The 14,230-nt window shown below is 58.7% G+C and overlaps 1 protein-coding gene across 11 annotated transcripts; it reads left to right on the forward strand.

Moving 5' to 3' along the window:
- The first annotated feature begins 136 nt into the window (after nucleotides 1–136).
- Nucleotides 137–14,230, forward strand: MBD6 (methyl-CpG binding domain protein 6). 11 transcript variants are annotated; one of them, XM_064474578.1, is made up of 10 exons: nucleotides 139–503; nucleotides 938–1,028; nucleotides 1,465–1,613; nucleotides 1,681–1,783; nucleotides 2,172–2,259; nucleotides 3,369–3,517; nucleotides 4,397–4,580; nucleotides 4,749–4,894; nucleotides 6,186–6,238; nucleotides 6,307–8,842. In XM_064474578.1, the coding sequence occupies exons 3-10, from the start codon at nucleotides 1,501–1,503 to the stop codon at nucleotides 6,569–6,571; spliced, it is 1,101 nt and encodes a 366-aa protein (XP_064330648.1). In that variant the 5' UTR covers nucleotides 139–503; nucleotides 938–1,028; nucleotides 1,465–1,500; the 3' UTR covers nucleotides 6,572–8,842. The 11 variants fall into 11 exon arrangements, 10 of the variants coding, with proteins under 10 accessions (XP_064330648.1, XP_064330657.1, XP_064330650.1 ...); XM_064474580.1 differs by lacking the exon at nucleotides 938–1,028 and having other exon boundaries at nucleotides 140–503; nucleotides 6,307–6,382; nucleotides 8,709–14,230; XR_010376501.1 differs by lacking the exon at nucleotides 938–1,028 and adding an exon at nucleotides 5,321–5,774 and having other exon boundaries at nucleotides 137–503; nucleotides 6,186–6,425.

Consider the following 14,230-nt stretch of genomic DNA (forward strand, 5'->3'; position numbering starts at 1 on the left):
CGGGCCGCAGCCAACGAGCGCCCACAGCGCCGTGACGCACCGGGAGGCGCGAGCCAATGGGGAGCGGGCGGGTGGGGCGCGCGCAACCGCCCAGGGGGTAGGAGCCGCTCCGGCGGGGTGCGCGCCTCCGGTGAGTCACGCGGGCGGATGATGCAATATCTGGAAACCGGCCCCACCCTGCCTTAAAGGGCCCGCAGCGCCACAACGGGGCAGGGCTGGGATGAGTGGCGGCAGCCTCGTACAGTCCCGGGGAGCGCCAGGGGCCTGGCGCGGCCCCGGTGACTTCCCAGGGCACGGGCAGCACGGCCCCGACACTTCCCCCCGTATCCCGGGGCGCTCCCGGCGCTGCCCCGCGCGGGGCACGCCGGGATCGGGCCCCCCGCCGCGCGCAGGCGCGGTGCGCAGGCTGCCCCACCTCTCGGCGGGGCCCGGCAGGACCGGGGACCCGGTGCCCTGTGCCGCGGCGTCCAGCCCAGCTCCGCCGGCCGCCGCCATGACCGCAGGTGGGTGCGGGTGGGTGCGGGTGGGTTGGGGCGCCCTGTCCTCTCGCCTCCTGCCCACCCCGCGCGGGGCGCCCATCCCCCACCCGTGCCCCTGGACACGCACCCGCGTGGTCCCCCGGTCCCACGGGCCGCCCCAGCAGCGCCCACCCCCCGGCCGGGGGCGGGGGTTGTCACGGGAGGGACCCGCTCCCCCCAGCCCACTATGGCTGGTGCTTGGGCTCGTCCCTGCCCCACCCTGCGTGTCGCTGCGGGGAGCGAAAGCACACTCGGGATTCTGGGGAGGTGGTCAGGGCGGCGGGGCTCCTTGTCTAGAGGAGGTGTCTGGATGCCTGGGTGTTGCGTGTTCCACCCCCCGCACTTCCCCACTCCCGCACCCTCTGGCCCGTGGGGCCCTGCGTGGCTGCTGCCGTGTGTTGAATCTCTCTGCCGCTCAGAGACCTGCAGGGTACCGTCGGGGCAGCAACCGCGGGCGCCGCAGCCCACCGGCCGCGGGCTTGACGCTGGGATGTTCGCAGGGATAAGCAGGTGCGAGGTGTACCCACCCCCCCGCACCCCTAGCTAGTGCTGATGCCCCCCCGGCCCCCCCTGCCCCACCGGGGATTAGGGCCAGCAGCAGCTGTTTGCCTTTTAGCTGCGGTTCATCGGGTGTTTTATAGGTCACTGTTCTCTCCTGCCTGTGAGGGGACACGGGGATTAACAGGACGGAGGGCTGGTGTGGGGGGAGGGCTGGCAAAGGTCGGGGGGGCAGCCACTGCCCCCAGTCCTGCTCTACTTCCCTGGGCAGATGACTTCTTTCTTCAGACCCCTGTGGTCCTGCCCCGTGGCCCCTGGGCACCCTCTGGGGGCTCCTTCTGCTGCCTTATGGCTCTGAGCACCCCTGGTCCCCCCCAGCCCTTCCCTAGTGCCCTGGCACCCCCAGTCCTGCCGAGTCCTATTGGCCCATTTGTTTTCCCCCTGCCAGCACCCACCGCAGGCGTTTGTGTGACGAGGGGGCACAATGAGCAGCAGCGATGACTGCACCAGAAGAGAGCAACCCACGTGCCCGTTGGCTGGGCCTGTGCCTGTGGGTTGGGAGCGTAAGGTGGAGGAGGGCTCCGTGTGCTACATCAGGTAGGAGCAGCCCCTGATGCCCACCCACTCCCCTCCCTGATGCCGGCTCGCCACCTCTGCCACCCAGCCCTAGCGGCACCACGCTGACTTCGCTGGAACAGACTTGTGCCGACCTCCTGGCTGATGGGACTTGCAAGTGTGGCCTCGAGTGTCCACTCAACATGCACATGGTGTGGGGTGGGGTGGATCAGGGGGACTGGGGGGGGTGCTGTACTGGGGGCACTCCCCAGACATGGTGGGATGCAAGGGATTGCCTTGGCTGTAGGAGGGGGGTATACGGCTGCCCTGTGCTGGTGGGTCTTTTTGTCCCTGTGGGGTAGCCAGTTGTTACTCACAGCCTGCCCTGTCCCTGCAGGTGTTTAACTTCAACCCAGGGGCGGTGGTGGCTGGGCGAGGGACCCCTGGGGCCAAGGGCCAGCAGGACATGACCAAACTCTGCAATCACTACTGGAAAACAGCGGCCATGGCCGTGCTGTACCATAGCATGGAGGGTGTCCCAGGCCCCTGCCACACAGGCACAGGTACCAGGGTACCCTGCCCATGCTTATCTTTCCTCAGGGTCCCGCTGGTGTATCTGCCTTGTCCGCGTTACCCCATGCATCTCCTGGTCATGCCTGTCCAGACCCAGATGTTTCCTGTGTATCTTGTAAGTCCTGGGTTCTTACCGCCCATCCCAGTCCACTCGGTGCCCTCCTGGTTTCCCCACATTTCCCAGGGCTCCCCCATCTTCCCTGTCACATCCTGCCCCCCTGATCTTTCCTGTCCCCCACCTTCCCAATCCATCCCAGTTTAGAGATACGGGTGCCTATGCCCTGCTGGTGCCCACTTGACCCCTGCGTCCCTGTGGTTCCCTACAGGTCCTGGCCTGACCCTGCTGTTCTCAGCAGAGGGGCACCTGGCCACAACCCCCAGCACCAGCATCCCCCTGCCCAGCACTGTTGGCAGCTTCCTCAGGGTCCCCTTGGGAGCAAAGACCCTGGAGGCCACATATGCCCCCACAGGGACCTGGCTCATCACCCCACCCTTTCTGCAGCCCCACGACATCATCTCCAGGGCCAATGGCAGCCCCAAGGACCGCCCACCTGCTAGCCCCTGCTTTGGCCTCTGCTTGTCCCCACCAGATGCAGTGACCCCCCCCCAGATCTCCTGTGGTGCCCCTTGCTGAGGGCACCTGGAGCCAGCGCCCCGCAGGCAGGAATAGCAGCTGGCCAGCCCCATTGCAGGGGGTGACTGGAGAAAGCCCAGAGCCGGAGGGCCAGGGCCGTGCCTGCCGGCCACCACCAGTGGCCCCCAGGCAGGCAAGGTCGACCTTCCTGTCAGTGATGCCTTAACCAGCCAAAGCAGCAATAACCTGCCAGTGCCCTTAGATGCTGTCCCCGAGGGCAGAGGCTTTTTATGGCTGCCACCAGCAAGCACCCCTCTTCCTGCCAGCAGCCTGCTGAGCTTGGCTGCCAAGCTGGGAAGCCCCAACCCTGCACCTGCCCCTGTACTCTTTACCCGTCTGCCCACTCCCCCCTGGGATGCTGCTTTCTCTTGTGGGTGAGTGGGCCCTGGGCAGGGGGGCCCAGTGCCCCTGGTGCCCTGAGCCCCAGGACCTGGCAGCTCACAGAGTGCCCCCTGAGCCCAAAGGGATGCACCCACCGGTGACTGAGCAGCCTCTTGCAGACCTGCTGAGCCTGCTGGGTACTCAGGGTACTGGGGTTGGAAGCCCGGGGGGCTCAGCCTCCCCCTGGTCTCCCTGCCTGCTACTGACAGCTCGCCCTGCCCTGGCACCGGGCTCCTGCCCACTGGCTGGGACTTCAGCGGGCAGCTCCTGGGTCTCTTCAGGCACCCAGCAGCATCTTCCGAACCCACCTCAGGGACCTCCCTGCAGTCAAAAGCCTCTGGCCGTAACGGCAGCCCAGGTATGTGGGGCAATGCCAGTGGGGCCGGGCAGTTGGCGGGGAACAGGGGTGCAGCAGATGTCCCTCGATCAACCAGGGGCGGACCATGCCCAGGATGGCTGCAGCAGTGGTGCTGGGGGGTTTCCTGCCCTGAGGGAGCCCCTTGTGGCTGTGGGGCCAGGTGGGAGGCACGGGGACCTGTCCCCGAGGGCTGCGTGCTGCTGCCCAGCCAGCCCCTGATTCTCTCCACACTGCCTGCCTCGCTCGCCCTCCACCCTGTGCTGCTGGCTGGGCCCCCTTGAGCCTGCCCCTGCTGCCCCCCCGGTGAGACTGGCCCCTTTGCTCCCTGGAAATAGGGGGATTGCTTCAGGGTAGGGAGGAGAGGGGTTGGGGGGGCCCTTGCAGGGAGGAGGTTGATGAAGGGGAGTTCCCCCTCTACTAAGGGAGAGGGACCATAGGTGAAGCTATTTCCCCCCTCTAGGAGCAAGGGTGATGGTACCTGGGGGGATTTGCCCCTACCAATAGCTGCCCTGTGGTATTGGGTGTGTATTTAACCCTGGGGAAGAGGAAGGAGTGTATTTGCCTGCGGTGCAGTAGCAGGAAAACATCATCCCAAGGCACTGGCAGGAGGTGTGTTTGCCCCAGGGAGGAGAGTGGTGGAAGGTATTAGCACCCAGAGTGGGGCAGAGAAGTAGCTGCCCCTGGGGAGGAAGGTGGGGATATGTATGTGCCCCTGGGAGAGCAGAGACTTTGCCCGGGGGAGGAGGGTGCAAGAGGTTGCTTGCCCCTAGGGCATGGGAGGAGGATGAGGAGGACGGGTTGGTTTTGTCCTGGCAGCGAGGCCTGGGGTTGTCTCTGCCCCATGTTTTGGATGTGCCCCCAACTTGCCCCTCTTGCCAGCAGTCCAGCCTTGCCAGCCCCTCCAGCCCCTCTGTGGTACCTACCTCAACTGGCACCCCCGCCATAACTACTGAGGCCCCGTGCAGGGAGGGCCGGGCCCCCAACAGCCCCATGGGCACCCTGGAGCACCTCAACTTGCTGGGACCCCATCTGGGCAGCTCCCTGCTCAGTGCCGTGCTGCTGGGTGAGTGGGGTTGGGGAGCTGGGTGCCTCGGGAGCACCTCAGGGCTTTGGTGGAGGGACTGCTTGGATGAGGGGTGCTTGTGCTCAGGGGGGTACTGGGGGCATGCTGGGGGGCAGGGGGTGCCCCTGGTACCTGGGTAGTATCTTGCCTTTCACTCGTCCCCCCCAGGCAACCTACTGCCGCTTAGCCCCCTCCTCCAGCATTGCCCACTGCTGCTCCCCACGCTGTCCCCCCTGGGACTGTTGCTGGGCCTGGGCCAGGGCTCCCAGCTGGGCACCACTAGCCCCCTGGCCAGACTGCTCCAGAGCCTGCAGGTGGGCTGCTGGGGTGGGGACACGAGGGGCCAGGAGGGCTGGAAGGGCCCTGGGGTTTTGGGGAGGACATATGGGGGTGGTGGGGCCTGGAGGTTTTGAATAGTAGTTTGCAAAGGGCATGGGAGGACATGGGAAAGGATGGGGCGGGGGGCAGGCTAGGGTTCTCGGGATGTAAAGGAGGGACTTGGGGACCATGTGAAGTCTGGGGCTTTTAGGAGGATGGGAGGTTTCGGACTGTTGGTATGACATGGGAGTCCTGGGGGTGATGGGGATCAAAGGGAACAGGCGAATGGTGGAGTGCAGGGAGGATATAGGGACTCACAGGGATGGGATGGGCAGGAAGGAGGGTATGGGGGTTGTATGGGACAAAAGGGGATGTGGGGCACACAATGGGAGGGTTTGCTGACCCTCACTGCTCCCCTGCAGCTGGGCCCCAGGTTTGGCTCCCCTGAGAAGTCGGCAACACCATTCAGTCCCAGTGCTGGAGGCTCCCCAAGCCCTCCTGCACCTCCCAGCCTTCCCAAGGACACCCCAAGTGCCTTAGAGCCCCCTGCACCCTGTCAGGCTGAGCCGGGCAGCTCCAGACCCAGTGGGGGTGCCCAGGTGTGCCCTACCTCACGGCCCCCCCTCAAGGGGCCGCTGGTCGGCTGAGAGGCTCAACAGGGAGACAGCATCCCTTTGTGGGCCCCCCAGCCCCAAGAGCTGCCGGCGTGGGGCTGGCCAGGGGGGCTGGGGCACTCAGCGGCACTTCAACGGGCAGGTGGGTGACAGGGGTGAGAAGGGGCTTCCACCCGCAGCCCCCCTGGCCCCCCATCCTGCCCGGCACTGCACTGGGGACATCCCAGCAGCTGAGCAGCAGCTCAGAGTGGAGGTGATCAAGGTACTGGGAGATACTGAAGAGCACTGGATCCTGCTGGGGGGATACTGGGAGCCCACGGGCTGGATATAAGGACCAGCTGGGTGTCAGTGGGGATGTACTGGGAGGTACTGGGTACAACCTTTGGGTGCTGTTGTGGGTATACTGGGGGGCATTATATGCTACTGGGATGTATTGGGGGGGCACTGGGAATGTGTGCTGGGGTGGGGCATATCATGGGGGAGCAATAGGGAGATATTGGGACCCACTGGGTACATTGGGGGGTCTGGGAGAGCGACTGGGAGGGCAGTGGGAGTAGGTGCTAGGGTGAAGCCGGGGGGAACCAAGGCTGTGGGAAGTGTAAGGAAGCACTGGGTGGACTGGGAGATGCACTGTGGTACTGGGGTCCCCCATGCTGACCCCTTCCTCGCACAGGGGAACTCCCTGTGTCTGTGCCCATCCTGCCAGAGCTGGAGGAGGAAGGCCAGGTGAGTGCAGGGGACATGGGGGGCTTTATCACTTCCCCCCACCCCACCTGACCCCTTGGTTCTTGCAGCACCCCCCAGCCCAGCAGCCACCTGGAGACACTGCAACGGAGGGGGCTCAGCACCAATCTGTGGGCTGGCCCCACCGTAAGTGGGGACAGGGACACTGGGAGGGGGGTGGGGGGAACCGAGAGGGGAAGGGAGACTGGGGTAGGGGCATCCACCCCCATGTCCTCCATAATCTGCACACACACCCCTCCCCAGGTGGACGTGGCTGTGGCTTGGTGCCCATGGCCTGGGTGCCCTGTCAACTGCCAGAGGAAGCTGCTGACATGACAGTGCTGGGGTGGGGGCACCCCTAGCATTCACCTATGGATGAGGGGGGTCACAGCCCCCTCCCTGCTGCAGGCCACAGGCACCCCCAGCACATCTTGTCTTGGCTGCGGGCATGTCCTGGTGGTCTGGGTCCCCACCCCGGCAGTGGGGGGAAGGAGGCTCCACTGGAGTGGGGGGTTACTCCAAGCACAGGGCAACAGCCCCCTCCCCAGATGAAGCACCTCTGAAGCCATTTTCCATATGGGGTAGGTCAACAGTACACCCACCTGGGAAGCCCTCATGCTGGGGGGACAGAATTGGTGCTAGGGGATGCACCTGGGGGGGCCCTCCCTGCCCTGGGGGGTGTGCTGCCCCCACCTTCTCTTCACCTCCAGCCTGGGGGTGTTGTGGCCCCATGGCCAGATCTGCTCAGGGTTAGTTTAGCATGAGGCTCTACCCCACCAAAAATGAAGTTCCCCCTCTTCCCCTCCCCCAGTACCAGCAATAATCATCTCCATCAGCCTGGGGGCATGTGCCCTGCCCCGGTGTGTCAATGAGGAGATGAGATGTTCCCCTGTGGGTCGCAGCTTTCTGATAGTGCAAGGAGGAGGCTGCAGGGGAAGGGGGCTGGAGGGGATTATGCACTCTTAAAAGATGCATTTAAAACCCAGCGGCTAGGCCCTGCTTGTGCCCTAAGGAGATGCTGATATAGACACGCTTTGAGCTGGGTTGTCTGTTGATGTAAATTCAGGTGGGGGGGGTCACAGAGATCCCCCCTGGGTGGGAATGGAGGGGAGGGATGGATTCCCAGGGGCTTGCAGGGCCTGGGGGGGGGGGGAACAGGGAAGTCTGGGGGGTCTCTGGGGTGCTCTCACTTCTGCATCCCCTTTATGCAGACTTCTGTGGCAGCGAACTTGTTTTCTGCAATGGCCAAGTTTTCCATCATTCTGTCTGTAATCTGTAGGGGGATGAGGGAGGAAGGAGGGTGAGCGGGGGGGGGCAGGATGGGGAGCCCATCCCATCCATCCCAGTGTGTGCTGGTGGGACCCATCTCCACTGTCAGCACAGCATTCTTCTAGAGCATCAGCTGCTACCTGCACAGTGTCCAGGACTTGCCCAAACTGTGCAGGAATGAGTTTTGTGGCTGGGAGGGAGGCAAAAGCTCAGTACCACATGGTGCTGGTGTGCCCTCCGAAATGTCCTCAGTCACACCACACCACTGTTCCCAGCATCCCTTCCAGCCTCTCACCTTGCTTGGCTCTGTGGGTCACCAGGGGTGGAGGCAGCAGTGAGCCACTGCAGGCAGTTCCTAGCATGGGGGTGGCCAATGGAGAGGTTCTTGCCTCCTTGCACTTCCCAGAGGTGAGAAAGTTGGAGCACGGTTAGGAGAAGAGGGGAGAGAGATGGAAAGTTAGGTTTGTCCCATGCATGGGCCACCATCACCCACATCTGGTGCCAGGGTTGCCCACCAGCCCTGTGCATCATAGAATCAGAACCATTAAGGTCGGAAAAGACCCTTAAGAGCATTGAGTCAAACTGCTGACCTATCACTGCCAAGTCCATCACTAAACCATAGCCTCAAGCACCACATCTACCCTTCTAAATACTTCCAGGGATGGTGACTTCACCACGTCCCTGGGCAGCCTGTTCCAATGCCTGACAACCCTTTTGGTGAAGAATTTTTTCCTAATATACAACCTAAACTTCCCCTGGCACAGCTTGAGGCCATTTCCTCTCATCCTATTGCTTGTTACTAGGGTGAAGAGACTGACCCCCACCTCGCTACAACCTCCTTTCAGGTGGTTGTAGAGAGCGATAAGGTCTCCCCTCAGCCTCCTCCATACTAAACAACCCCAATTCCCTCAGCTGCTCCTCATAAGACTTGTTCTCTAGGCCCTTCACCAACTTTGTTGCCTTTCTCTGGACACGCTCCAGCACCTCGATGTCCTTGTAGTGAGGGGCCCAAAAACTGCACACAGTACTTGAGGTGTGGCCTCACCAGTGCTGAGCACAGGGGCACTATCACCTCCCTGCTCCTGCTGGCCACACTATTCCTGATACAAGCCAGGACACCATTGGCCTTCTTGGCCGCCTGAGCACACTGCCGGCTCATGCTCAGCCAGCTGTCAACCAACACCCCCACGTCCTTTTCCTCCAGGCAGCTCTCCAGCCACTCCTCCCCAAGCCTGTAGCATTGCCTGGGGTTGTTGTGACTCAAGTGCAGGACCTGTCCCTTGGCCTTGTTGAATCTCATACCGTTGGCTCCGGCCCAACGACTCAGCCTGTCCAGGCCCCTCTGTAGGGCCTTCCTGCCCTCCAGCAGATCAACACTTCCACTCAGCTTGGTGTCATCTGCAAACTTACTGAGGGTGCCCTCGATCCCCTCATCCAGATCATCAGTGAAGATATTGAACAGGGCTGGCGCAAACACTGAGCCCTGGGGAACACCACTCGTGACCAGCCGCCAACTGGTTTTGACTCCATTCACCACCACTCTCTGGGCTTGGCCATCCAGCCAGTTTTTAACCCAGTGCAGAGTGCACTTGTCCAAGCCATGAGCAGCCAGCTTCTCCAGGAGAATGCTGTGGGAGGCAGTGTCAAAGGCCTTACCAAAGTCCAAGTAGACAACATCTAATCTACAGCCTTCCCCATATCCACTAAGCAGGTCACCTTATCATAGAAGGACACCAGGTTAGCGAGGCAGGACCTCCCTTTCATAAACCCATGCTGCCTGAGCCTGATCCCCTGGGTGTCCTGCATGTGCTGCGTAATGGCATTCAAGATGATTTGCTCCATGACCTTTCCCGGCACCAAGGTGAGGCTGACAGGCCTGTAGTTCCCCGGATCCTCCTTCTGAACCTTCTTGTAGATGGGTGTCACATTTGCTAGTTTCCAGTCATCTGGGACCTCCCCGGTTGACCAGGACTCCTGATAAATGATGGAGAGTGGCTTGGTGAGCTCCTCTGCCAGCTCCCTCAGTATCCTCAGGTGGATCCCCTCTGGCCCCATGGACTTGTGAACATCCAGGTGAAGGAGCAGGTCAGTGACTGCCACCTCTTCAACAACTAGAACTTCATTCTGCATACCATCTCCATCTCCCAGCACAGGGGCCTGACAACCCTGAGGATAACCAGTCTGACTATTAAAGACTGAGGCAAAGAAAGCATTAAGTACCTCAGCCTTCTCCTCATCTTTCCTGGCAAGGTTACCTTCTGCATCCAACAAAGGAGGGAGATTCTCCCTGGCCCTTCTTTTGTCACTGATATATTTATAAAAACATTTTTTGTTATCTTTAATGGTGGCGGCCAGTTTAAGTTCCAGCTGTGCCTTCGCCTTCCTAATCTTTTCCCTGCATACCCTCACAACATCCTTGTAGTCCTCTTGAGTCACCTGCCCCTTCTTCCAAAGGCAGTAAGCTCTCCTTTTTTCTTGAATTCCAGTCAAAGCTCACTATTCAGCCGAGCCAGCCTTCTCCCCCGCCTGCTCGACTTACGGCCCATGGGGACGGCCTGCTCCTGCGCCTTTGAGACTTCCTTCTTTAATAACATCCAGCCTTCCTGGACTCCTTTGCCCTTCAGGACTGCCTCCCAAGGGACTCTGTTAACCGGGCTCCTTAACAATCCAAAGTCTGACGTCCAGGGTAGTGGTTTTGCTGACCCTCTTCCTTCTGCAAGAATCAAAAACTATCATGTCATGGTTGCTGAGCCCAAGACAGCCTCTGACCACCACATCACCCACCAGCCCTTCTCTGTTAATAAACAGCAGGTCCAGTGGGGCACCTCCCCTGGTTGGCTTGCTTAGCAGTTGCATCAGGAAGTTATCTCCCACACACTCCAGGAATCTCCGAGACTGCTTTCTCTCTGCTGTGTTGTATTTCCAGCAGATATCTGGTAAGTTGAAGTCTCCCATTAGAACTAGGGCTAGAGATTGTGAGACTTCAACCAACTGCTTGTAGAGTACTTCATGTGTCTCCTCATCCTGGTTGGGTGGTCTATAACAGACTCCAGCCAGGATGTCTGCCTTGTTGGCCTTCCCCCTGACCCTTACCCATAAGCACGCAACCTTATCATTACCGTCATTGAGTTCTAGACAGTTAAAACACTCTAACATACAAGGCTACCCCTCCACCTCTCCTTCCTTGCCTGTCCCTTCTAAAGAGCTTGTAGCCATCCATTGCAGTGCTCCAGTTGTGTGAGTCGTCCCACCATGTTTCCGTGATGGCGACCACATCATAGGTTCCCTGACGTGTGATGGCTTCCAGCTCCTCCTGTTTATTGCCCATGCTGCGTGCATTGGTATAAATGCACTTCAATTGATCTATTGGTCTCTTCAACACAGGTATGCCACCCCTAGGCTCGTTCCTAGCAAGCCTGGTTTTATCCCCTTCCCTCTTCATATCTAGTTTAAAGCTTTCTCAACGAGGCCTGCTAACTCCTGGGCCAGAATCCATTTCCCCCTTTGGGACAGGTGAACCCCATCTGTCTCCAGCAGGCCTGGGGCCATGTAAACTGCCCCATGCTCAAAAACACCAAAATTCCACTGCTGGCACCAGCCTCTGAGCCACGTGTTAACGATCTGGGACTTCCTGTTCCTTTCCGTATGCCTCCTGGCTACCGATGGGATGGAGGAAAACACTACCTGCGCTCCTGATCCTTCAAGTAATCGCCCCAGTTCTCTAAAGTCCCTTTTGATTGTCTTTGCACCTCTCTCAGCTACCTCATCACTGCCGACCTGGACAGCCACTAGCGGATAATAATCGGATCCTTTTACTAGCCTAGGGAGCTTCCTGGTAATGTCTCTTACCCTTGCCTCAGGGAGGCAGCAGACTTCCCTATGGGATGGGTCCGGCCAGCATATCGGGCCCTCTGTTCCCCCCAGAAGGGAGTTGCCTACGACAATTACCCTTCATTTTTTTCTTACCACTGGCTCTTGTAATGCGTGGGGCTGACTGGTTCCCTCTAGTCAACCCCTTGGGTGGGTGGATCACTCTCTGTATCTTTGTCCTCCTGGCCCTCAGGCTCCAGAGCCCCATACCTGTTCTGTAAGGGCACCTGTGGGGGTGAAGTCGGCCAGGAGAGGATTCCCCTACTGCGCTGAGCAGGGATCTGTATCCATCCTCTGTCTCTTGGGTCCCCTCCCTCTGCCTGGCAGCACGAGGGCAGGGGGCCACTCCTTCTCTTGATGCTTCTATCTGGTGTGCTTGTCTCAGGGATGGTAGGAAGTGACTCCACCAGTCTATCTCCCTCTCACATTCCTTGATACTCCTCAGTCTTGCAACATCCTCTTTCAGCTCTGCCACCATGCTGAGCAGATCCTCCACCTGCTCACACCTCATGCAGGTCCTGTCTTGGGAGCGCTCCATGACTGGAGCAAGGCTCTGGCACTCCCTGCAGCCAGAGACCTGGGTGGCTGCATGTTTTAGTGAGAGTTCTGTCTGCGTTGCCACATGCCTCCTGGCGATAGCTCTTGTCTGAGCAGAGACCGTGGCTAAATCTTTTCCGGGAGAGCATAGACCACGAGGCGAGCTTGCCAGCTGCCTGATCGCCCTGCCTGCACAAACTGCCATGCAAACTGCCATGCCATGCCCTTCCTGATGCACCACGCCCTGTTTGCCCATCCTGTTTGCCGCGCTCCCTAGGGAGCCGTTTAAATCTCCCACCATTGCCCCAGCAGCACCCAAGCCCTGTCTGCCGCACTCGCGAGAGCAGACGGTTGTTTTTGGCGCGACAGCCCCACCGGGCTCTTTATCGGGTTCCCTGGCACAGGAAACCCCTGTTTCTACCCCAATCTAGCGCCCAGTTGCAGGACTTACCGCTGCTGCTGCTGCGTGCCTTGCCAAGCATTGGCTCAGGAGCCATATGGAGGGGTGTGGGGGGGCTGCCAGCATGGAGGCAAGGGTGGCAGCAGGGTCAGTGGCTGCACTAGGAGGGGCAGCAGTGGGCTGGGACCCTTGGCTGATCACCTCAGGGCTCACAATTTCATACTCCCTGGGCTTGTAGCCTACTGTCAGCCTTGCTGATGCTGCCAGAGAAATCCGGAAGAGTGTAGGGGCTTGCCCCAATGTGTGAGGGTGGCTGTGCCCACCACAGAGTTGGCTCAGTGACTCGGGGTCCTCCCAGACAAGCCTTGCCCAGCCTCCCGGCTCACCCCCGCACTTGGTGCCCAGGTACTTGTCCCTGAAGTGCTCGTAGGCAACGTTGGGGTTGATGATGAGGTGCTCAGCAAAGATGCTGATGAGCTCCTGCACACACTACCCAATGTTAAGGAGGTGGTAGCTGTGAGGGTTTCTTGGCAGAACTGCCTCCTCTCTGCTCCAGCCTTTAAAGAAGCTGCCAAAGCAAGGTAATGTTCACCATTTTGTTACTAACAATGAAGCAAAACCATCTGTTGGAGAGTGTCTTTATGGGATGCTTTAAACCAAGACACAGAGCTGTTTTACAGCCCACAATACCTTTCACTACATTGAGGCGCTGTCAGAGTTTATAAAGAGCTGTAACAAGAGATGTCACTTAGCAAAGATCTGCCATTGGTGAAAGGTCTCTCAGCCTCGAGGAGACCCTGAGAGGTGTCCCAGCTCAAGGGAAGATCACTGCCGTGCAGCCACTCTGCCTAGCTCAAAGAAGGCTCACTTAGGCTGTCGTATTTATGGAATAAAGTGGTTGGCTTGTAGTCAAATTACATGCCATGGAAAATGTATGCATGAGACTTCTGTACTCACAACTTTGTTCCTTGAGAAATGAGTCTTGGAAAAGCCACCCGCTATTCATGTGTTAATTGCATGATCGGTGTTCCAAGCCCATATGCATTGATGCTCTCCATGCTGCACTGTTCCTTTGTGGGTTTTCAGAGAGCAGGTTGGAACTAGAGGAGTCCTTGGCCTGGTGACACCTAGGCCTTCACCTCCTTTGGAGCCTGTACCAAACTACTGCTAGTTTGGTTGAGTCAAGTGCGTCTGTCACACAGGAGCGCAGGGCCCTGGCTTCTGTAGCTGCTTATGTTCTCATATCTGCACACCTTCACATTGTTTTGGAGTTTGCAGCACTCAGTAAACACCACCCCAGAACAAATCTAGAATGTAATGTCTCATTATACTACATTTTGTGTAAGGGGTTTTAAATTATTTTAGTAAGAAAGAACAAACAGCATATTGTACCAAAGACAATTATCTCTTGATTAGACTCAGGTTTAAGTAAGGATATAGCTCAGTGCATGTGCAATTCTTAAATAGAAAATTACTTTCCACTTCCCTGTTGAATTTTTGACACAAGGTTAGCGAGTCCACAGTTGATCCACTAGCTCTGTATAGGTTCCCATCTGTGGGTAATTTTGTCTCTGCAGTGGTGGATGTTCTGTTGGTGGTGGGAGGGTTTCCTGTTTCTGTTTCTACACCAGTTGCAGCTTTCAGGTGAGACTGATGGTTCCAAGTCAGATTTTCACCTTTACCGCTGAGAAAGATTAGCAATACCAAAAATGGCTCCCACCACAAAGGAGATAAGTAATCCTTTCTTTTATGTACTTTTACCCAACGTAATTCCCTAGATTGAAGGTGTGCAGAGCCCCTTCTAGAGGTTGTGTTTGCTGGGCATGGGCCTGGTTGTATTTTAGTAATTTCTGAACCTGTAAATATATTGGGTCATATTGTCATTTCCAACTAATAAACTTTTATGAATGGGTACATCA

The sequence above is a fragment of the Phalacrocorax carbo genome, chromosome 27 (assembly GCF_963921805.1).
Source record: "Phalacrocorax carbo chromosome 27, bPhaCar2.1, whole genome shotgun sequence".
NCBI classification, from domain to species: domain Eukaryota; kingdom Metazoa; phylum Chordata; class Aves; order Suliformes; family Phalacrocoracidae; genus Phalacrocorax; species Phalacrocorax carbo.

Excerpts from the sequence above, each read along its gene's own strand:
- MBD6 (XM_064474578.1), top strand. The coding sequence starts at position 1,501 with ATGAGCAGCAGCGATGACTGCACCAGAAGAGAGCAACCCACGTGCCCG. Across the intron at positions 3,518-4,396 it reads TGGCCGTAACGGCAGCCCAG|CAGTCCAGCCTTGCCAGCCC; the intron begins GTATGTGGGGCA and ends CCCTCTTGCCAG. Across the intron at positions 4,581-4,748 it reads GCTCAGTGCCGTGCTGCTGG|GCAACCTACTGCCGCTTAGC; the intron begins GTGAGTGGGGTT and ends CGTCCCCCCCAG.